Source organism: Propithecus coquereli, unplaced genomic scaffold (genome assembly GCF_000956105.1).
Source record: "Propithecus coquereli isolate 6110/MARCELLA unplaced genomic scaffold, Pcoq_1.0 Scaffold224, whole genome shotgun sequence".
In the NCBI taxonomy this organism is placed as follows: Eukaryota; Metazoa; Chordata; class Mammalia; order Primates; family Indriidae; genus Propithecus; species Propithecus coquereli.
Genome location: NW_012147634.1, coordinates 1,179,577 through 1,203,232, shown reverse-complemented (window position 1 = coordinate 1,203,232; position 23,656 = coordinate 1,179,577). Strand labels below are relative to the sequence as shown.

The window sequence follows — 23,656 nt, the reverse complement described above, 5'->3', positions numbered from 1 at the left end:
TCGACACAGAAGCACTCCTCCTGTAGTCTCCTCCCCACAGTGATCAATGTTAGTAGGAAATAGCAGAGTGTGATGGTTAAGAGCATGGCTTCTGGTGCCAGATATGCTTGTCCTTCAAATTCAGGCTCTGTTATGCCCCATCTGTGTGACTTCAGGCAATTTTATTTAAGCTGCCTTAGCCTAACATCATCATCTGTAAAGGAAAGCTATTGATACTGACCAAAGATAGTTATTGTAAAGATTAAACAAAATGACGAATACAAAGCACTGCACAAACTTCATGGTTGGCATATGTATAAAATTAGTGATAATAATAAAAGAAGTCATTATAGCAGTTTCTTGTCTCCAAAACCTTTAAGTATTTTATATGCTGACCAACTTGTATTCCATAATGCCTTTGAATTTTACGGTAGTTGCCATCAGAATCCACCTAGTTTCAAACATAAGCCTGTAAGGAACCGTTGCCTCTCTGCCACACGCTGCATTGCTCTCTCCTCCTCTGTGGTGCTGAGCGATGGCTGCTCCAGTGTGCGTTGACAGAACCATGTGGGATGTGGGAAACCATGGTGCTGCCCAGTACGGTAGCCACTAACCACATGCAGCCCTCGAGCACTTGACATGTGGCTAGTGTGACTGGGAAACTGAATGTTTACTCTGTGTAATTTAAATTTTAAGTTTAAATTTAGAAAGCCATGTGTGGCTAGTGGCTGCCATTTTGAACCCACAGCTATCCATGATAACAAACCACGTTGATGTGAAGTTTCATAATTGCTAACATTTCTTTCTCTAAAATAGTCAGTTTCGTCTCACAGATTCTACAGTTAAAAAATTGTGATCCTTTTAACAAGAGGACAAAATGTTCTTTTTGGGTACTAAGTCATCAACCACATTACTTAAAAGCCTTCTATTCAGGGACTGCAGCAGAAAGTTTCCAATTTTTAAACTAAGGAAGACAGAAAATTCTGTAGAAACCTCGGGGATCTACTGAATCTCATTGACATAATGATGTGCTTATGACCCAGTATTTGATCACCTTAATAAATGTTCCATGAAAACAAAAGAAGAATATACATTATCTGTTTATATGGTACAAAATTGTAAACCCATCTATTAAGGCAAATGTTTAGATTGTGTTCTTAATTATTTTTTGGTCTACTTTATCAAATTTGAAAAAAACATTTCATTGTATTTCTAGAATTCTTTGCTCTTTGTATTTCATTATACTTTTTAGTATATAAATTTTATATCCTGGAGTTTCATTTTTAACCTTATATAATAATCTTTTTTGACTCAGTTAATGCTTTTCTCTTTGGATTTCACTCTGATACTGATTATTGCTACTTCTGCTTTATTTCATTTTTATTTTCTCACATTTTTCTTTGTGCTTCTGTTTATTTTCCGTTCTTTGTCATTTCATTTTGATGGTTTTTGTATAGACACAATAGGGCTGAATTTTGTTCTTTTAATCAGATATTAAATATATTGATGCCTTAATTGCTTGATTAAAAACTAAGCTTACCCATGTTTATTGTGATTTAAATATATTTGGTTTCATTCCTATCATTTTATTTTATATATGTAAATCATCATATTTTGTGGTTTTTCTCTTGTCACCTTTGTTATCATTTCTGGTTTCATAAATTATAATATATTTCAATTCTTTATTTCCACTGCCCTTCTTCCTTAATTAAGAAATTCTACTGTGTTCTTCACTGAACTAGTGGTTACCTTTTTGTCTTTCACCATTATGTTAAAACCTCTGTTCCTCTCTTACAAATTTTGTACAATAAATTAAATAATTAAATTAAATAATATCTATTCCTCTCACCTCAAGACATTTTACTGATTTACTCTTGGTGCCAAACTGAGATAGCAGTAAATCTCATCTTTTACTTAAAATACTCATTTCTTAGAAATATTGCTCTGTTTTATGAGCTATTTCTTCCATCTGATTTCCAGACAACTAATTTAGTTCAAGATAATAACCATCTCTTTTTCCGCTCGTCTGTTGAGTCTGTATATTGTAAGAGTTTACTTTCCAGAACCAAAGAAAGACTTTGTTCTTCTAATTTTTATTTGTCTATTCATGAAACAAATTTCCTCACTACCAATATGCATCCAATTATATGGGTTTCTACAGCAACAGCAAATTTTCAGGCTATGTAAGATATGGTCACTTTTATTTTACTGAGCAGGTGTCATAATACTATGACCTTTCTGTTGAGATATTGCAGGGGATCTCTTTGCCTTTGAGCCTCTCCTGGTGCTGATGTATAAGAAAGAGATATAAGGTTCTAATCACAGGAACCAGAAATGATCCACTTCACCAGTATAGACCACCACCACCATCACCTCCACTGCTGGACCACCAATGCCAGCCGGATCAATTGACCATCCACTGTTCTTCACATACTGAGCAACAGAGGCCAGCCTTTTCCATTTGTAATTCAAATGGATCCATCAATAAATGCTACTTGTGTCCTTGTAGAATGCCATATGATCTGATGGTCTTCTTCTTGCTCTTCATCTTTCCCCAAAACTCCCAAATAATAAAAACCCCAGTAACAAATCACATTACTCTCAGGAGGATCTTACCCTGTCTACTAAGATGCTATGCTGGAAGTCATAGGTTGTGACAGAATCACAGAGAGGAATTTTTGTTTTCCCATTGTACATTCGTTTCCTGGGAAGAGTGTCATTTACTAGGTTTGATTTGAGTCAGTGGCATGTACTTGGCTGCCTACATCACTCAGGAGGCATCGATTTGGGCAGAAATTTCAATAAGAAAATCTTATATAAAGGCTCCACCAGCACATTGTGTGTGACATTTTATTCACAGCCACCGTAATCCAGTCTCGTGACCTCGTTATCTTTGGATCAAGGGATAAATAAGATCTATTCAAGCACCTTATTTACACTGGTTCTGTTTCTGACTTTATTGATAATAGATAAATGTTTTGTGAGCATATCACTTTTCCCTGAAATAATATCCAGGCCTACACTTATGTTAAGTTTTCTTTAGATACCATAACATTTGGTACTTTTTGGGTTTGCCTTGTGTATGACCATCTTTTGTGTTAATCATTTACATCTCTGGTCCATTTATTAACTCACATCAACATATTTTTATCTCTTTAACTTTCTTCTTCAAAAGTGACAATATCCTTCTGCTTAAATAATCTTACTAGTTTTTAATCTTTGGCAGTTTTTGTTGTTCTTAAAATAAGTTAATTGGTTTAGCTCTTGGGAGAGTGCACTTCAAGTTTATAGACCACGAATTTTAGGACCACATCTTTGATGGCCTTCATCGTTATGGAACGTGACATCACAGATAGCAATTTTGTTTGCATCATTGGCCAAAGCCTAATTACCATTCCCACCTCTTCATTCTTAAAGTGCCCTTTGGTGTCAGCAGTAGCTTTGTGCTTTGAAAGACTGTAGGAAAGGTGAAAACTGTCCTTCTTGCCAAGTACACATTCCATCGAAATATTAAATAATGGTATTATGTTAGAAATAAAATGCAGTGTAACTGTGGTAATTAAAATAATTACTCATCTATTTGCAGAAGCAAAACTCTTTAATGTTTTTCTCAGTGCACAGAGGTAATTTCTCCCTGGTGTAACATGGTTAGATGGAGTCTCATTTTTGGAAGAAACCAGAAGAAAAGCAAAATTGGACATGCTAATTAGGAGTTAGGAAACCTTACTAGGAGGCAGGAGGAGGCATCTGTGGAGTTGTGACAATAGTCACTAAAATAATATAAGTGTGTGTTCTGTTAGGAGAAGGCAAAGTTACCAAAAACTGAAGAGTGCAGATAACCCATGTCAGGTTAAGTGGACACAGGGCAGGGATAAAGCGTGCGAGCCCTTGGAGCGAAATGGATCTCAAAAGTTGAATCTCAGCTTCACTTTTCTCCAGCTCTTTGATTCTCCACGTATTACTTAATCTCTGATGTTTAATTTCTTCATTTATAAAAATGGTAAAAATATTTGTTAGCACTTAGGATAAAAGGATATAGTTTGTAGAAAGGGCCACTACAACATTCCTGCCACCTTGTTAATTTTCTTCCCTTAATTTTTAAGAAATGGGTACAATGAGTTGCTGTCACAATTCAACAGTGAGATACCATTTTCCCCCATTAAATGAATAAAAACTAAACTATTTGCTCTGTGTTGGAGAGCCTGTGGGGAAACAGACTCCCTTCACCACCACTGAGAGTGTACCTTGGTGCCATCTAGGCGGAGAGCAATTCTGCAGTAGATTTCAGACTGGACACTAGACCCCGCAGTGCCAATGGTAGGAATTTAGCTTTCAGAAAACCTTTCCGAAGTATATAGTCACTAAATACGCTCGAGAATGCCCGTGAGGCTCCGTGTGCACGTACAGTCAATTGCAGGCGACATACATGCCCGTCACACGGTAGTGGGCACCGCTGCACGTGCATGTTTCACTGCCTTTGCTGGTGACTCCGTACAAAAAATTCTCAGTTTACTTGCTTGCTTTATTTAAATATGATTTTAAAAGTTTACTTATTCATTGAGCTCTTTAAAATATTTTTTAAATGGTGGTAAAATACACATAACATAAAATTGTCCATCTTAACCATTTAAATTTGAGACATAGAGTACGTTCACATTGTTTTGCAACCATCGGCATCATCCATCCAAAGAACCCTTTCCTCTTGTTAAACTGAAATCTCCTAACCCCTAAACAGTAGGCTCCCCTTTCCTCTCACTCAGCCCCTGGCTCAGAATTGGACAACTCCAGGTACCTCATGAAAGTGAATCATACGGCGTGTGCCCTTTTGTGACTGGCTTGTTCCACTCAGCACAGTGTCCACAAGGTTCATCCACGTTGTAGCACCTGTCAGAATTTCTTTCCGTTTTAGGGCTGAATAATAGTCCACTGTCTGTATATACCACATTTTGTGTATCCATTTGTCCATGAACACTTTGGTTCCTTCTCCTTTTTGGTTATTGAAATTATGCTGCCGTGAACATGGGTATACAAATATCTCTTCAAGTGCCTAAAGTCTAGCACATTTTAGTAGTCACTTTAAGAGACCTTTAAATAATACTTGCTTCTATTTTCATACTGAGTTCATGAAACCCCTCCATAGCTTTTGAACTGTTTTATATATCAAATACATCTGATATCTTTCTGAAGTACTTCAGTTGTGTACCTTAAAAACCTTTACAAGTACTCAAATAACTCTTATAAGCTAATAAATTTAAAACTGCATGTATAAATACTCAAACCTGAGGTTCACTTAAATTATCAAATTCTGTATGTAAACATGGTGAAATTTTAATTTAAAAATCACAATTCTACTACACATCCGATAAAGGGCTGATAACAAGAATCTATCTAGAACTCCTCAAAATAATCAACAAGAAAAAATCAAACAACCCCATCAATAAATGGGCAAAGGACATGAACAGAAACTTTTCCAAAGAAGACAGAATAATGATCAGCAAACATAAAAAAATGCTCAACATCTTTAATCATCAGGGAAATGCAAATCAAAACCACAATGAAATATCACCTAACTCCAGTAAGATTGGCCTTTATCAAAAAGTCCCAAAGCAACAAATGCTGGCGAGAATGTGGAGAGATAGGAACACTCTTACACTGCTGGTGGGATTGCAAATTAGTGCAACCTCTGTGCAAAAGAATTTGGAGATACCTCAAAGAGCTACAAATAGAACTACCATTTGATCCAGCAATAGCACTATTAGGCATCTACCCAGAGGAACAAAAGACATTCTATAATAAAGACATCTGCACTCGAATGTTTATGGCAGCACAATTCACTATTGCAAGGATGTGGAAACAACCCAAGTGCCCGTCAATCCATGAGTGGATTAATAAAATCTGGAATATGTATCCAATGGAATACTACTCGATTATAAGAAATGATGATGATCTAGCACCTCTTGTATTATCCTGGATAGAGATTGAGCTCATCCTCCGAAGTGAGGTATCACAAGAATGGAAGAATAGGCACCACATGTACTCGCCATCAAACTGGCACTGACTGATCAACACTAAGGTGCTCACATGCTAGTAATATTCTTTGAGGGTTGGGGGTTTGGGCATGGGTAAACTCACAACTAATGGACATGGTTAGCATTGTAAGTGGGGGAAGGACACGTCTCAAATCATGGTTGGGATATGGCAAAGTCATAACATGTCACCAAAATGTTTGTACCCCCATAATTTTCTGAAATGAAAATTTAAAAAAATCACAACTCTAAATAAGTCAATTATTTATTTTAAACTGTGGTTAAAGGCAATCTCATGGAATGGGCCAAATGCCATTAAGCATTACAGGAACATAATGTTTGCACAGATTCCTTAGAATAAAAATGTTAATTTAGTGGCTTAAATTCTCTTAAACTTTTTTTACTTAATTCTAAAATTTCCAAAAGTTGAAAAGATGCTCATTTGTCAACTGCCATATCAGTTATTTGAGTTTATTTAATCCTAAAGATTTAGACCCAGCATGAAGTCCGAAGCTCAGAGATCCAGGGCAAATCTTATTGAAACTAAGGACACTCTTTTATTATCCCATATAATTTTGGGGATTGCTTCTCTGCACGCTCTGTTTATATCTGTGGCCAGAGATTTCAGTTGGTACACTGAGCAGATTCTCAGTTATAACCTTATCGTTGAGATACGTGAAACCTAGTTCACCGATCTCACTGCTTTCTTCTACCTTTTAATCTCAGTCCTTTTCTTTTCTTACTTACAGGCTTGTCTAGCATAGGTTCCATAGCCTATCATTTCAAAATATGCTAACATCACCCTAAGCTCCCTCACCATTCTGTATTTTTTTTTTTTCACATCTAACAGGTAAAAATGCAACCCTGGATGAACCCTGATCTCTGGGTGAGCTCAGCTGCCTAGAGCTGCCAGAAAAAGCCACAAAACAGGCCAGATGGTCCCACTCTAAGTTACAAGTTCATCTTGTTCATCCATCATAGAGATGTCACCTGAGAATCGACTGGGTTCTCAGGTCTGCTCCCTCCCCTCATATCTGCAGCTCTATCTCAGTTAACTCAAAGTTAACTCAGCACACCAGCTAACCCCCACCAAAGACCTACTGCCCCACCTCCTGCTTCACAGGGAAAATAGAAGGTAGAGAGAATATTGGTCATTTTCCCGCCAGCATATGAACATACCTGCATCTCTGTGCATCCTGCCCTCCTTTCCTCAAGCTACAGGAAAAGTGCTTTTCCTTTCCTACCTGAGGATCACTCCTTCATACAAATTCTGGTTTTATGCTCAGCCTAACTTCTCAGGGATCTTATACTAGAAATTCTTCTTTTTTGAGAGGGTAGGTAATTATAAACCCTCCCTTTCAATTGGGGCATCCATTCCCACTGGCTCTTAGAAACGCAGGTCTCTTTCATAGGACAAAACAAAACCAAAACACCACAAAAAATAAACGACAAAATAAACAGGAACAACAAACCTTCTTCCTTAACCCCAGTCCCCCACCAGAGCCTAGAAAAATATCCAGCATGTACTAGTCACCCAATAAACTGAGTTGTATGAGTTAATTTCCAAGAGAAAATTAAGAGGAAATTCAAGGTTCAGAACATTATATATAAATTACATACAAATATAAATAATATACCACCTGTATAAATACAAAAAAGTTAACAGTTAAACCTACAGAACTATTAATTGTGTTTTCACTTAGAAAGATCACAAATTTGAACATGATAAGGGAAAGGAATTTTATTTATTTAATTTTATTTTTTTTCTGTATGGTTTGGATTTTAGCAAGTGTATTATATTTCATTTAAGAATGTTTAAATTTTTCTTAATTTATTTTTTCTTTAAACAATAATGCTCCACTTTGGCTTTATAGCATCTCTAGTTGTATTAAAAGGACTTGTAAAACTATAGCAAAATTCCCAAATAAACTCAACTGTGTTTATTTAAAGTAAAATATGAACATAAGTTGTAATAAAAAAAGATAAAAAATAGCAAAGATGAGGAGGAACTAGAACCCTCATATATTACTGATAGGAATATAAAATGGTGCAACTATTTTGGAAAGCAGTTTGGCAGTTTCTTAAAAAGTTAAATGTACATTTGCTATACAACCTGGCAGTTCTGCTATTAAGTAACTGCCAAAGGAAAATAAAAACATATGTACACACAAAGACTTCTATGTAAATATTCATAGCATTATTTATAATATTCAAAAAGTGGAAACTTCCCAAATGGCCACTGCCTGGTTAACAGATGTGGTATATCCACAACTGGAAACTTATTCAGCAATAAAAAGAAATGAAGTACTGATACATGCTCCAGTATGCATGATCCTCAAGAACATTATGCTAAGTAAAAGAAGCCAGACAAAAAAAACCATGCAGTATGTGCTTCCATTTAGATGAGTTTTCCAGAGAAGGCAAATTTATAGTGACAGAAATTAGATCAGTGGTTGGCTGGGGCTGGGGCTGAGAATGGACACAAGGAATTTTTGGGGAGTGGATGGAAATGTTCTAAAACTGGATTTTGGTGATAGTTGCACAATTCAGTAAATTTACTAACAGTCATTGAATTGTACACTAAAGACAGGTGAATTTGTGGCTTGTAAATTATACCTTAATAAAGTTGTTTGGGAAAAGACCAGTGAGCAAAGTTTCTGATGAGCTTGCTAATATCGCCAATTGTTAAATGTGAATAAAAAGTGAAATTATATAAAATAAGTTGATATGCTATATTGCATTTAGATATTAGAAAATCAAAATAGCAATATTTATGTTTCACAGTTATTTAATAAAATTTTCTTGTTCATGTAATGAGGAAAATCTGTTTCCAACCCACTGAGTCCAACATACCAAGTCATAAGCGATTCTCTCCTTTTATATTTTGCCAACAAGTATGTCCTTGACTATGAATGGTTAATGTGGTATCTGATAATATTTTGCCCACAGTGAAACTTTCATGAAGAGAGTTCATGGCCAATTACAATTGATTAAGGTCTTTTTAGGATTCTTTTGTCTATAATTAAAATGCAAATAGAGTTTGGGACAGGTTGTTTTAATCCAATCAGGAGATTTAAATTCTTTTTCAGTAACTAGCACTGGTTCTTATTTTACATGTTAGTAATTCTTGAATGAGTAGATAAGATGGTAAGTTTAAATTTTAAAGTAATTAATTGCCAACCAGAAAGCACAATGTCATCATATAAGAAAATAAACTCAATACAGTTTGAAAGGAGGCAAATGTAAGCAAAAGAAAAAAAAAAGAAATAATAAATTCTGTTTCTGCTAAGGGTAGTCTGGGATTGCCTTAATTGGTGCCTCCAACATGAAAGGTCATTTGCAGAGGACAAACAACTGTCCTTGTCCAGATATTCCCCTTGTCCACAGAGACCATACTAAGAGGACATAATTTTAAGAAGGGTTAGTTAGAAGAACGCATGAATCTCCTGACAGGTTTACATAAAAACCTGGTTTACATAAAAACAAGGTTATGAAGGAGGCTATGCAGGCTTCTCTCTGGGAATCCTAAAAGTATACCGAATGTAAACATAGGTATTTATGCATGAATCTAAAAAAAAGTGTATTACACTAAAAAATGAAGACTTTTTAAAAAGTGTATTAAACTAAAAAATGTAGACTTTCTCCTACATGTTCAGAACTTGATATAATTTATAATTGAGTCTAATATTTATTTAAAATTGCAAAATATGTATTGTGTGAACGACAAGAGAGTAAATTTTAAAAATTTATGACCTGGCAATCTTTGGTATGGGAAGTGTGCTTATTTATAAGGTTGACATATCTTCACGTATACTCCAAAGATCATCTTTTTCAAAAATGAGATTTGCAGCCAGCACATCTGTTGTTCTTATGCATGGGATTAAAATGAGCTATTTTTGTTGAAGTTCAGCTGCAGAGTATCAGAATGTTAAACCAATTTGCCAAAAAAGTTACCTATTCTAGATTTTGTTTCTTATATTGAACTTTTAAAATGTTCTTTTCTCCTGTATGAGAAAGTCTCATTCTTCATTTAAAAAATAAAAGTTTTATGTGGTTTTAAGTTGTGTTTTTGTCACACTGCAGCATTCATATGCATCTAAGCCTTTCTAGCTTGGCATTTTGAATGTTACATTATATCCAAGTTTGATTTTCATAGTAGTTATTTTTCATGAAAATTATAGCAACATTATTGACCCTTCCTCCTTTGAATGTGAGATTGTCTTATTCTTACAAAAATTTGAATTAAACTTGTTCTAGTTTTCCCCTTGGAATGGAATAATGCAGTTTGTGTTAGGGCTTATCAGGAAAGCCTGAATGGCATTTTGTATTCCCAAAAATTAATAAACTGTCTTCCTAATAATCCTTGTGTATGGAAAAAATATGAATTGGTCAGTCCTCAGGAAACTGACCTTTCTCTGATTTCTTGTGATCTCTCAAAACAGGAATAGCAAAACTATCAAATAAAAAAATATTTATTTTATGATTCAGTTCTGTTTAGAAGAATGTTTACTGATCATCCAGAAGGTTCATCAAAGTAAATTACAGCAGATGGAGGAATAGAGTAGAAATATCGAGTACCAGCTTGTGAGTCGTCCACAGTCTAAATCAGTCCTTTGGAAACTTTAGACTGCATATGGATCTCCTGAATGTACTGTTGAAAATGCAGATGCAGGGTCAGTGAGTCCGGAACAAACAGAAGACAAACAATTGTCCTTGCCCTGAGTCTGCATTTCTAATGAGCTTCAAAGCGATGCAGATACTGCTGGTCCATAGATCACGCTTGGAGATTTAAGTATCTAAGTGAGTTGTCCTTAATATTCATAGAAAGTCTACCTATATACCATACAAGACGTAACATTTATTAAGGTTTTTATCATCCTAATAACTGAGCCGGACAATGGTACAGTCATCTGCGAGAGCCAGAGATCATGTGTTATAATACTAACTTACCTGTAAAGAATCCATGACCGTGCGCCTGATTAATACTGTCTTCCTAACTGGGCTACCCATAGAACTAAAGAGACTGACACAGAAATAGAAATCAGATTGTTAGAACTGAATATGTATAGACGATTTAGACTGCCCAAATATGTTTAGGGTATGGAAGGCACTTCAACCTCATAAATAAGCACGCTTCCCATACCAAAGATTGCCAGGTCATAAATTTTTAAAATTTACTCTCTTGTCGTTCAGACAATACATATTTTGCAATTTTAAATAAATATTAGACTCACAATTATAAATTATATCAAGTTCTGAACATGCAGGAAAAAGTCTAGTTTTGATTTTTTGAACTCTTGTTCACCTAGTGAGAAAAGAAAATCTTTGCTAGATGAAGCGCAGTCGTTAATGCTGATGGCTTCAGGGCCCAGGCAGGGAACCTCATGAATGGGAGCTGGGGGCTTCTGCTGGGGCTGTGGTGTCCTGGAGAAAACATGCCTCATCTCATCAGTGCCATGTGGCATGGCAGGCCTAGCCTGGCCAGACTTTCTAAATTTTGAAGAAAAGTCAAAGATACAAATTTCATGTGAAATTTTCCAATTTTACAATGTTGGCTATGAATTTAAATTCTTTAAAAGCATTATTCAGTCCAAGAAAACACATCTGTATCCCAGATTCAGCTCATGAGCCACCCATTTACAGTGTCTAGTGTGGAATACATTGAAGTCTCTTAATGTACTTCTCATGATTGGAAAATTATGAATTTTCAAAATGAAACACTCTAGCCTTTTTTCTTCGGACACTTTGGTCAGAAGAAATAGTCTCTGTTTTGTGCATTTGGAGGCACTGGTATAACCTTGGTATATGATCACAAAGCCTGTCTTTCCTCCTTCTCTCATGTTCCAGATTACAGGACAGGCCCGTGTTTCACTCAGGTCAACAACCAGATGTGCCAGGGGCAGCTGACAGGCATCGTCTGCACGAAGACCCTGTGCTGTGCCACCATTGGGCGGGCCTGGGGCCACCCCTGTGAGATGTGTCCAGCCCAGCCTCAGCCGTGCCGACGGGGCTTCATCCCCAACATCCGCACCGGAGCTTGCCAAGGTGAGTCAGCCGCCGGCTGTGCACTGCCACGGACAAGCCACTTCTTTCCCTGGAGTCGGGGCACCTGGCACTGTGGGTGGTGACCTTTCACAATAGCCATTTCCAAGAGGGACCTGTTAATGAGCCTGACCAGAGATGTTTTATCTTCTAGCCACCTAATAAATGTGTTTCAATGCTGATGTTAGTGGAGAAGAGAGAAAGAGATGACCATTTGGGGAAATTTTAAAAATGCAGTATAAAATATTTAATATAGTCAGAGGATGGACCACTCCATCTTAATCCAGATGACGGGACACCTCCCACTCCTCATCCCCAAACTCTAACATGCAAATACCCAGGAAAAACATACTTTCTTTCTCTCTCAATCTCCTTCAAGTTATGAAAACCTGAACCAGGTAACAGGGAGAAGGGAGCTACCCAATACTGGCCCTTTGTTGTTATTAGCAGTGTCTTCAAATACAAAGTGTGAACTCTGTTCATGACTGTAGCTACTTCGAAGCTTGTAACCCTGGCGGGATATAATCTTATTTCCACTCTTTGAAACTCTCCAACCACATTCAGGGTTCTGAGGATGCTACCAACAGTAGACTCCAATCTAAGTAGCCAAAATTGTTACATATGTAGCAGTTAATTAATTCGTTTTTAGCCACTATAAGTTTTACCTCTTCGAAACTAATTCTCTGATGTAGTATGTGTTAAATCAATTTTTAGAGCTTGCAAATATTCTCTCTAATGAGATCTCAAATGGTTGTTGCTTTCATATTACACAGTACTGGGATCATAGGAAAATGGAAATGACTTTTGTAGTGTTCACAGAAATGATATTACTCATATTTGAAACTTGGGGAGTTAGGTTTATTCGTTATAATTAAATCATGTACAAAGTTAGATCTGAAGTCTTTCAAATTGATGTTAGTAAGCAATGTCTGAAGTAAAGATGCTATCTACCCTGCCCATGTAAATAGCATATTGTGGAAAACTAGTCCAGTGTCCTGAAACCCAAATGAGAATTGTAGTTTGGGGAGCCCGTACACAGCCTCAGTTCACTGAATAATAAAATGTGAGTGCTCTGCATAATTTGGTAAATGTATCCCTGACAGTAGCCCCCAAAGATTTTTGTTAGTGTTATAGTTTTATAAAAGATTAATATTTTTAAAATGACATATATCTGTACTCTTTTGAAATCAGAACTACAGGAATACCCAGGGGATGACTATGTAACTAAAAAATTCAGCAAGTTTATATCACATGTGAAAGAGATGTGAGCTGTGCATCTAGAACGGATTTTTGTGACTATCACAGGTCAGAATTTAATGATGAAGATTAGATTATATGCCATTTTTAATCTTTGTTTACTATGGATAATAAAATTCTACATCTTTTATATGAATACCAGTCTGATTATGCAGAGTTCCTGATAATGCAACCATTTCTTCTATAGGAAGATACACTTTACTACATTCTATGTAGTCTTTACTGTACTACCTAGATTTCTCAGATTAGTATATAGATTACCATATAATTTATATAATGTACATAGATTACTATTAAAAATAAAATTATTGTACTGATTTACTAGATTAATTCCCACTGGATTTATTAGAGTAGTACTTTTTCTTTATTCTGTGGACCTTATTACCTTCTAATGTATTTATTTTATTGTTTTTATTCTCTCTGAGCTAGAATGTAAGGTCTATAACAGCAGAAGTCTTGTTTATTCCCCAAAGTCTCAGGCATCTAGAATAGTGCCTAACATGTAGTAGATGCTCAGTAAATACCTTTTGAATTAATAAATGGGATTAAAATTGAAACACTTCCAAAACCCACTATTTCAGAGAAAATAAAACAGTTCAGGTTGAGAAAAGCAAACAGTTGAGGTTGAGAAAAATCTTTAACTTCAACCAGAACATCCCACATTATTGACTGTCCTCATCTTCTGTATTTATACTTTTTTTTTTAACATTTTTTTTTTTATTTCAGCAAATTATGGGTGTACAGATGTTTAGGTTATGTGTGTTGCCCCTGGTTCCCCCCCCCCAAGTCCGTGCCTCAAATATGTCCATCTTTCGGGCAGTGCGCACTGTCCTCCCTGTGTATACAAATACCCGTCCCCTCCTCCCTCCTCCCCCCTCCTCCCGCCGCCCTCCCCCTTCCCCAGCATCCAAGAGATGTTGTTCTGATATGTGCATTTATGTGTTGATTAGTTAATACCAATTTGATGGTGAGTACAAATGGATCCCGTTCTGCTGCTCTTGTGGTTCCCCACTTTGGATAATGGGCTTAAGTTTAATCCAGGAAAGTATAAGAGGTGCTAGATCACTGTCATTTCTTATGATTGAGTAATATTCCATTGTGAACATATACCAAATTTTGATAATCCACTCATGGATTGATGGGCACTTGGGTTGTTTCCACACCCTTGCAATAGTGAATTGTGCTGCCATAAACATTCGGGTGCAGATGTCCTTATCGTAGAATGTTTTGTGCTCTTTTGGGTAGATGCCTAATAGTGCTATTGCTGGATGGAATGGTATTTCTATTTTTAGCTCTCTGAGGTATCTCCAAATTCTTTTCCATAGAGGTTGCACTAATTTGCAGTCCCACCAGCAGTGTAAAAGTGTTCCTGTCTCTCCACATCCTCGCCAACATTTGTTGTTTTGTGTTTTTTTGATAGAGGCCAATCTCACCGGGGTTAGGTGATACCTCATGTATTTATACTTATGCGTTTTTACTTTGATATTTTGTCAGAGAGGCCTAGTTTTTCCAAACACAATTATGAAAAAAATGTATCATCTGATCTCAAAATTACTGAATATCTTTCAGGATTTAGTAATGTCTGAAGGCTTACTTATTTGATTTTTTTTTTTTTTTTTTATGCAGCAAAGATAAGTTTCAGGCTCCATTTGCCTAAAAATCTAATGGATTAACACAGTAATGGGAACAAAATGAAATTTGCCACATGGTTAAAATGTCTGGAAAAGCACGTTGAAAAGTTCTGCTTTATTTCAAAATCATGGCATAGACAGAAAGTTCTCAATTAAATACTAATCCTCGGTTCAGGCTATTTTAAGACTACATCTTCCTGTGATTTCATTTTTCCTTTTAAATTCCTAGACTGTTTCCCAAATACTTATTCCAAATTAATTTGGAAGAGACGGGGCATGAAAAAAATAACACAAAACAGGGATCATGTATATCATATGTTTTTATGATAGTAATCATTTTTTGATGATTGGAAAGTTTTATACAGTTAACAATAAATTTAAACTATGGGGATGATAACTGTAAATAGCTTCATATTGGCTCTAAAACATGGTTCATATTAGTTCTGAACATAATGATATCCTGTAGCTAATATAATTAGCTTAGAATTATTACCTTATCTATGGCTTAAGAGGATTGAAACATAATCTTGTAATAAACAAGATAACTGTGGAAAATGAAGGATAAAAGAAAATTAAGGTGCTACTTAAAAAAATTAAGCTGTGAGAAAATCAGTAATTTTATAAAATTCCTGACTGCTTTAATACTGGAAGCCATGTGAGTTCTAGCCCTTGTGCTTAATCTACATTTAATATTATACTTTCTTCCATTTTTTTGTATACTAAAGGACCAGTGTTAACTCATGTAAGTCCTTAAAATTTGAGCTATCATAAAATGAGCGAACTAAAAAATTTAAAAGTAGCATTAAGCCTTTTTCCAAGAGTATTTACATTTTTATTAAATATTTATTGTAATTATTTATTTACATATTTAAATATGTTATAAACTGCCATGTGCATATTATGTATTATTTTCTTACAAATAGTTTTTTTTTTTCTATCTTTAGTGTCATGAATATATGCTCATTAGAAGTGACATTTTATTTAAGATTAGTACTTGGCTTTGGGTCTTACAGGTTTTCAAATGAATAGGCTGCACATAAAATTTTTTAAAATATATCAAAATAAAAGTTGCATAGTTATTAATTTATGGCATTCAATGTTTAGAGATTAGGCTTTTAAACTACTATAAATGTTTCAAAACCGAAGATATAGCTAAAGACATTTGCTTGTTAAAATTTCATCTCTTGTTTCATCATTGGCGATAGTAGCAGGTCGACGCTCACCTCTGCTCTATTCCAGGTGACGTGAGAGGCGTGGGAATTCACATACTCAGCACAGTCAGGCCCCAGCTAGGATACAGGATAAGGACTCAAAAAAAATAGCAAGACATATCCTAAATCAGTCCCTTCAAAACAAATGCTGTTGTGTGTTCTTTTCGTATGTATTGGTGTGCAGAAATCCGTAATTTCTTTAGTCTGACTGCACGTGAAAAGAGTAGGGAAGGGTTTAATCTCCGCTGAAACCAGGCAGGTATTGCTAGTTCCTCAGCTGTAGAATGAAAGGACGATGCCCTTAATAGAAGGGTATTTCTAGGCCATCTATATAGCACAGTGTGAAAAGGAAATTTTGCTATTATCTGATTCATTTAATTTGTATAAATTATTAAAGATAGTTACAGCCAAAACAAGTTTATCTTGGCTGTCTACATTGACTGAGTTAACCAAATTATTATAAAGTCTAACTTTAATTCATGCTTTGTCAACACAAGCTATTCCTATAAAATTCAAAAACTTCACTCAAAACATACTCGATTATAGAAACTCCTATTTAAAGATAGCAGAATATTCACCTTCTTTTAACCCCACAAAACTCACATGAAAATGAATAATAGAGAACAACACAGCATTCTAAAATAAAATTCTGTCACACTCAGTTAAAGGCAGTGAACACATGCCGTTGCTGCGAAGTTACTGGAACAGGGAGCAGGCCATTTCCTACGTCATCGGCCTGAAAGGCTGTCCGCCCGGTGTTTGAGCCTAAGAGGAGAGAGCCAGGGCTGTGGATGTCCATTAGAGAGGAGAACGTTCCACAGGAGACAGATCTATTTCAGACCCGCGCAGGAGCGGAAGGGGCAGCGAAGGAGGCACTGGGGGGCGAGCCATCTCTAAGTGTCCTCTACCAGCATCGCAGCACAGAGACGCTCCCGTGGGCAAAGAGGGGAAGGAAAACGAGGAAGTAGGGCCCTCCATCAAGCAGTCCGTAACTTCAGTGGCAGAAGGTAGGAGCGACATCACCAACTGAAAGCTGAAAATTGATACTCAAGGGAAAAAAAAGGCAGGAAGTGAAGTTTGGTGAGAAACTGTTTCGGTCAATATTCCCTGCAGAAGATTCAAAAACCCCATTTGTTCTGGGCTCTTCCCACGCTGTGTTTCAGGAAGAAATGGCTCCGTTGAAAGATGAGTAATAAAGAGAAAAGACTATACATAAAAAAGGAAGAACATAAGGAAAAGGCAGGTGAAGAATTACTACCCAAATAAATGCACAGTTCATATACTTCTCTCTTTTCTCAAGGAAATCAGAATCAATATCACCTTTTTTTAAAAAGGTGCTCAAAGGAAAGTTGTTTAGTGAAGACAATCAAATGAGATAAAAAGTGAATTGGTAGTACTCAAGAAAGACATTGAACAGGATTTAAAACTTTACCTAATTAAAGGTAAATAATACATACAACTGAAAAAAAATTGTTGATACAGGGTTAAGCTTGAGGAAGTCATGTAAATTATAATGTCAGAGAACAATAAATAAACAATGATCAGAGAAAAACTTACAGTAAAGCCAGACTACAGAAAATTGATGAAAGGAACTGAAAAAATGTTTAAAGATAAAATAAAAAATTTGTCTAAAGTGATAATGGCTTCAATTTGCAGATTGGAAGGCACAAAACTTCAATAGAAAGAGAACATAATGAGAATCCCACGGGCAGAATATGGTAGAATAAGCACGTTTTTTGTTTTTTGTTTGTTTTTTTTTTAAATAAGGTAATATCTCAACTGGTCTCGGACTCCTCTAGAACAACTCATAGACCAGAAAACAGTGTGGCAGTATTTGTAAACTTCTGAGGCAATAGCATGTACTTGAGTTGATGTATATTTAAATAGGATTACTTTAGTTGCTCTGTAGAAAATCAATTATAGGGAGGCCAGAGTGGAAGCCAAGAAGCCAGTTACAAGGTCCCTGCAGTAGTCCAGGTGATGGATCATGAAAGCTGAGGCCTCGGTAGTGGCAAAGGGGAGAGTTGAGATGTTTGAGCAGTAAGCAATTGTTGCTGATGGAACTATGTGAGATAAGTAGGAGGAAAATGCCACATTTATCTCCCAGATTTCTGACTTTAACAGCTGGAAAATTATGGTGACATTTGTTGAGATAAGAAAGATTGCGATAGAACCATGTTCTGTTCTTTTCATTGTAAGTTCAGAGTCCTGCAGATAGTAAGTCACCAATATGTGCTTGTTTTGATGAATTTGGTGTATCATCCATGAGTAGGTATTCTGGCTGAATGAAACCATATTGAATAATTGACAGGATACCGTATATTTCTCAGATTTCAAATACAGACCTATTTTTCAATTGCTGTACTTAAAGTTTGACATTTGTTTTTATACAAATACAAGTATTATGTCTGAATATCTGTAGAGTATAGAAATAAGAGCTTCCATTTTAAAAATAGATCTCGTTTGGACACAGGAAAAGTTAAAAAACAACACACTATCAAATACAGTAATAATTTCTAACTAAGGACTCTTGGTTCCCACACATACAAATTAAATGAACCATTTTTATATGGCTGTACTACTGCACATATTTTTCCATATTTTGACATGAACTAAAAATGATATACCATCTAATACTAATTTATGTAATAAAATACATTTAATCTTTTAGGGCAAGTTTACTCGGAGAAGCTGGAGAACAAATGAGATTATAAACTAGAATTGTTATTGTTTTGTTACATTATTTATAACCGTAATAGACATGGACTGAGGTTGTTGTATAAGAGTTAAGTTCCAAAAGATTTAATTTTCTTCTATAAAATCCTTACATGTGATTTGAAGTAATTCAACATTTAAAGAAATAATAAGCCTGTGCCTTGAATTGAAGGAATGAACAAAGGTAAATCCGCACAACGTGGTCAGTGGAGACTTAGTCCTTAGTAGTTGCTTTTGCTAGGACTTGCAAATGTTGAAACTCTTGCATAGTTTAAAGGTTTGAGGCTTTTTTTTATTGAGAGCACTTCTGCAAGCTTCTACGTCTAAGATGATTATTTCTATATGATTTCTTTAAAATTTCATTTTTTAACTACTAACTTGACCTACCTAAAATAAATTAATTCTGTATAACTGCACAGTCTAGGAGACTTCAAAAATAAAGGTTTTCTTTTTCCTTCTAGCAAATACTTTTTAGGCAATTACAAAATAAACCCTTTAATGTCAGATTTGAAAAATTACTGAATCTACTACCATAAATACACAGTGTAAGATTTTATGAATAGTATTAAGAGATTTATAGGTTTGGCCTCATTTCTCAGCTTATGCCCTGATATTCTTTCTCTGATTTATCTGCCAGGAAAAGAAATTTCTAGAGATGTTTTATACTACACTGTAATGAGGGTGGGAATGTAGTACATTTTAAAATAATGAAGTTTGAAATGTTCTGAATTAAACTGTTGAATACATAAACTTTTTGCCACATATTCCATTCTAGTTGATTTTTGTTTGGAGTAGATATACTTTAATAAGACCCTGAAATCTACTCCAATTTCAGTGTAAAAATACTTGGGACTGTTGTAATTAGTTTTATAGACATAGCTAAAAGGAAGAAGAAATAATAAAGATGCTAAGCTTTTTTATAGGCTTGAATTCTGTAATTTGCACAGATACTCTAAGCTTGTGGGCTTACCAAAAAAACAGGGTAAATTGACATATACTGACACAGAGATGTACCCACAAAATATTTTTTAATGAAAAAAACTGATATGTAGAACAAGACATATAATATGATCTCATTCTTGTTAAATAAGACCACTCACTATTCTCTGAATGTATATGTGAATAAAAGTCTAAAAGAATAGATTACTAACTTATATAAATGGTTTTTTTTATATATTTCCTATTTTTCTTTAACATTTGTTGCAGTGGGGTATGTTATTTTCTAATTAAATATATAACATGAATAAATCTGTGTTAGCTTGTAACTTTGAATAGATTATAACAAATTTGCATAAATTTACACTTTTTTAAATAACTTTTTTTTTCCGAAAGTTATTATATGCAGTATAGGAAACTGAAAAACACAAAAAGCAAGGAACAAAGCCATCCACAAGCACAAGCAGTTTACAATTTGATGTTTCCTTCCAGGTCCTGAGTGTTTACACACAGCATCCAATTTTATGCGATTGAGATTGTACAGTATGTATCATGCTTTTTCACACATCGTGAATATTTACCAATCCAAAATCTCAAAGCTATATTTTGTTAACCAAGAATACACTACACCAACTCAATGTTAGGAACAAATGTAATCCTGCCTTTCTTGGGACAAAAATTTCATAGAAGACAAAAATGGCAGTAGGCCTCTAGGCAGAAGTGTTGGCAGAGTTCCAATTAAAATACTGCATTCCCTTAATGCTCGATTTAAAATCAAACATAAAGCAACAGAGTACATTAAGTGTAGTGTTTCTAAGAGAATTCATTATCAGATCAATACCATTAAAACATTAGCAAGAAGGTATGTTTCCACTGAAATACTTACTGTATTCTCATAGCCAAAAGAGATGCATACACATCAATGGCTACCATCAAAATGTGAATGTGAACACAGATGCACACAGCTCTCCTTTCCTACTTCCTTCTGCCCCTCTGCTGCCAACCTAAGAAGCAAATTCTGTTACACACTGCTCAGAGGTTGTTTAACAATTCCACATCCAAGGTGAATCTTTTCTATCAACTGTAACAAAAACATACTCACAAAATGGCTAATTCACTAGTTGTACTTTTTATCATACGTTATCACCTCAGGACATCTCCAAAGCTTTGATGTTGCAAAATAATGAACTTTGTCCACAGTAAACACAGATACTTTAATAAAAATGCACACATAGACCTATAGTTGTAATCTAAAACCATCTTCCAGATATGGAGATGCTAGCAAAGAGCCTTGCCTTTCACCCTTCCTCTTCTCCCTCTTGCCCCGCTCCACTAAGTACAAGACCACATCCAGCAGGAGGTGGATTAAGGAAGGTCACTCACAGAAGAAAGTCCTTCATAAAAACTAACATAACAAGACGACATTTATAAAGGGATTATTTTACTACCTCTACTTTTAACATACTTTGAGCATTAGGACTTGTTTAGCCTTTAAGACACACCAATATTAACTAAAACACATACAGAACAATGGTTAGGCAATCTTAACTGGTCTAACTCATGGGCACAGAACCCTTCTCTGCATACATCCTCCTCCCCAACCCCCCCTGACAGTCAGCATACTCTCCAAGACATCAGGTTTAACAATTCCATCCCCCAAATGCAACCACTCCTATGAAATAACACAAAACACTTAAGGGGTGTTACTTTAGTTTTCTACTTTTAATATATGTTGTGCACTTTTAAACATCTAGAAAGACTAGATGTTTCAAAGAGGACTAAATTTTTTTTCCACTATACACAGTAGCATTGAATAAACAGTGCACACATATAACAAAAGTGCACACTCATAACAAAAGCTATAATTTCAAAGTGTCTTCTAAGTAGGAACATTCTGGCCTAAAACCCTTACCCTTTCCACCTCTATCAACACAGTGGACAGGTCCAGGCATCTGTAATGCTTAGAGGGGATTTTAACAATTTCACTTCCATAAGTGTTTTTAAGAACAGTCTTTCCTATGAATTTTAACACAAAGTCCACTCAGTATATTAGTTTACTAACTCTACTTTTGTCATACACTGGCAACCTCTTTAACATCTAGAAAGACTAGATGTTTTGAATAAGGACTTAGGTTGTCCACTACACACACAGTAGTGTTGAAGAGACAATACACTTCCTAACAACGGTTATATCTGACAGTATCTTCTAATAGGAACATTCTGGTCTAGAATCCTTCATTTCTTCCAACTCCTCTCCACCACCAACCTGCTGGACATAGGCACATGTGTCACTTATAATAGAGGTGATGTTACCATTTCACTTCCACAAGTCCTTTTCAGAAGACAAACTTTCTATGAATTTTAACAAAAAGTGTACAAAATATTAATTTACTAACTCTACTTTTGTCATACATTGGCAACCTCTTTAATATCTAGAAACTAGATATTATAAAATTGGGACTCATTTGTCCAATATGTATACAATACATACAGTGCAGCAAAGTTAAATGAAATGGCACATAACATACAGGGCGATGGATAAGGTGAAATTTTCTAGTTTGCACTAACAAAACACCTTTTGCATATTTCTTCCCTCTCACCTCCCTCAACCCAGTGAATAAGTATAGAGAGGGCATTGTTCACAGAGGTGCTTTAACAATTCCACTTTGAAACACAATATTTCCTGTTGATTTTTAAAAGCTGTTTAAAAAAAGTGTTATTGTACTGCTTCAACTTCATATGCATTAAGAAACTCTAAATATCTATAAAGACTAGATATTTCATACAAAAACTTGTCCACTATGCACACAGCACCGTTGAATAAAATTGCACCCGTGTAGCAACGGTTATAGTCTGAGGTATCTTCTAAATATGACCATTTTGGCCTTGAACCATTCCCTCCTCATTTCCTTCTCTCTGCCTTCAATCCAGTGGACAAGTTCAGGCATGTGTAATGCCTAGAGATGGTTGAACAAATTCATATTCAAAAGTCACCTACAGAGGACAACCTTTCCTGTGACTTTCAACACAAAGTGTACAAAATGTGCTAATTTTACTAAGTACTTTGTCATACCCTGGTGACCTCTTTAACATCTGGAGACTAGATATTGCAAAATTAGGACTCATTTGGCCATTAGATATACTACATACATACAGAAAAAAATGGACAAAACATAATGTTTTGTGCATTTTTTTCCTGAATGTATATAGTGTCTGAAAATGTCCAAGTATGAACACCCTAGCATATTACCTTTTGCAATTCCCTCCCTCCCACCTCCTTCAAACTATTGGACAGTATAGATGGTACTGTACTGCTCACAGAGGTGGTTTAACAATTCCATTTCCAAAAGACAGTATTTCCTATGAATTTTAGAAAAAAGATATTTGCAAAGTGATATTTTACTACCTCTACATTTAACACATGTTGGGCACTTCTGAACATCTGGAGAGATTAGATGTTTCAGGTAAGGACTTAATTTGTCCATTATATACATAGCAGTCTTGAATAAACAGCACACATGTACCAATAGTTATAATTTGAATGTGTCTTAGAAATAGGAACATTCTCGCCCAGAACCCTTCTCCACTCCACCTACCCAATAGGCTATAATGCTCAAATTTTAAGAACACAGTCTTTCCAAGGAGTTTTAAAACAAAATGTACAAAATATATCAGTTTACTAACTCTACTTTTGTCATACACTGGTAACCGCTTTAACATCTAGAAAGACTAGATGTAAATTAGGACCGGTTTGTCCCTTATATACACCATATACACAGATAAGTAAAACAAAATGCACAGACGCAGAACGAACGGTTAATCTTGCCTCACTGTAAGCGCACTGGCGTAGCTCTTCCTT

General features: G+C 35.5%; 1 protein-coding gene across 1 annotated transcript in view; it reads left to right on the top strand.

Moving 5' to 3' along the window:
• Positions 1-23,656, top strand: part of FBN2 (fibrillin 2) — a 288,365-nt gene that overhangs the window by 56,424 nt on the left and 208,285 nt on the right. Inside the window, exon 6 of the mRNA XM_012645034.1 lies at positions 11,853-12,050. Within this exon, the coding sequence (XP_012500488.1) occupies positions 11,853-12,050 (198 nt within the window). The remainder of the gene's footprint in view (positions 1-11,852; positions 12,051-23,656) is intronic.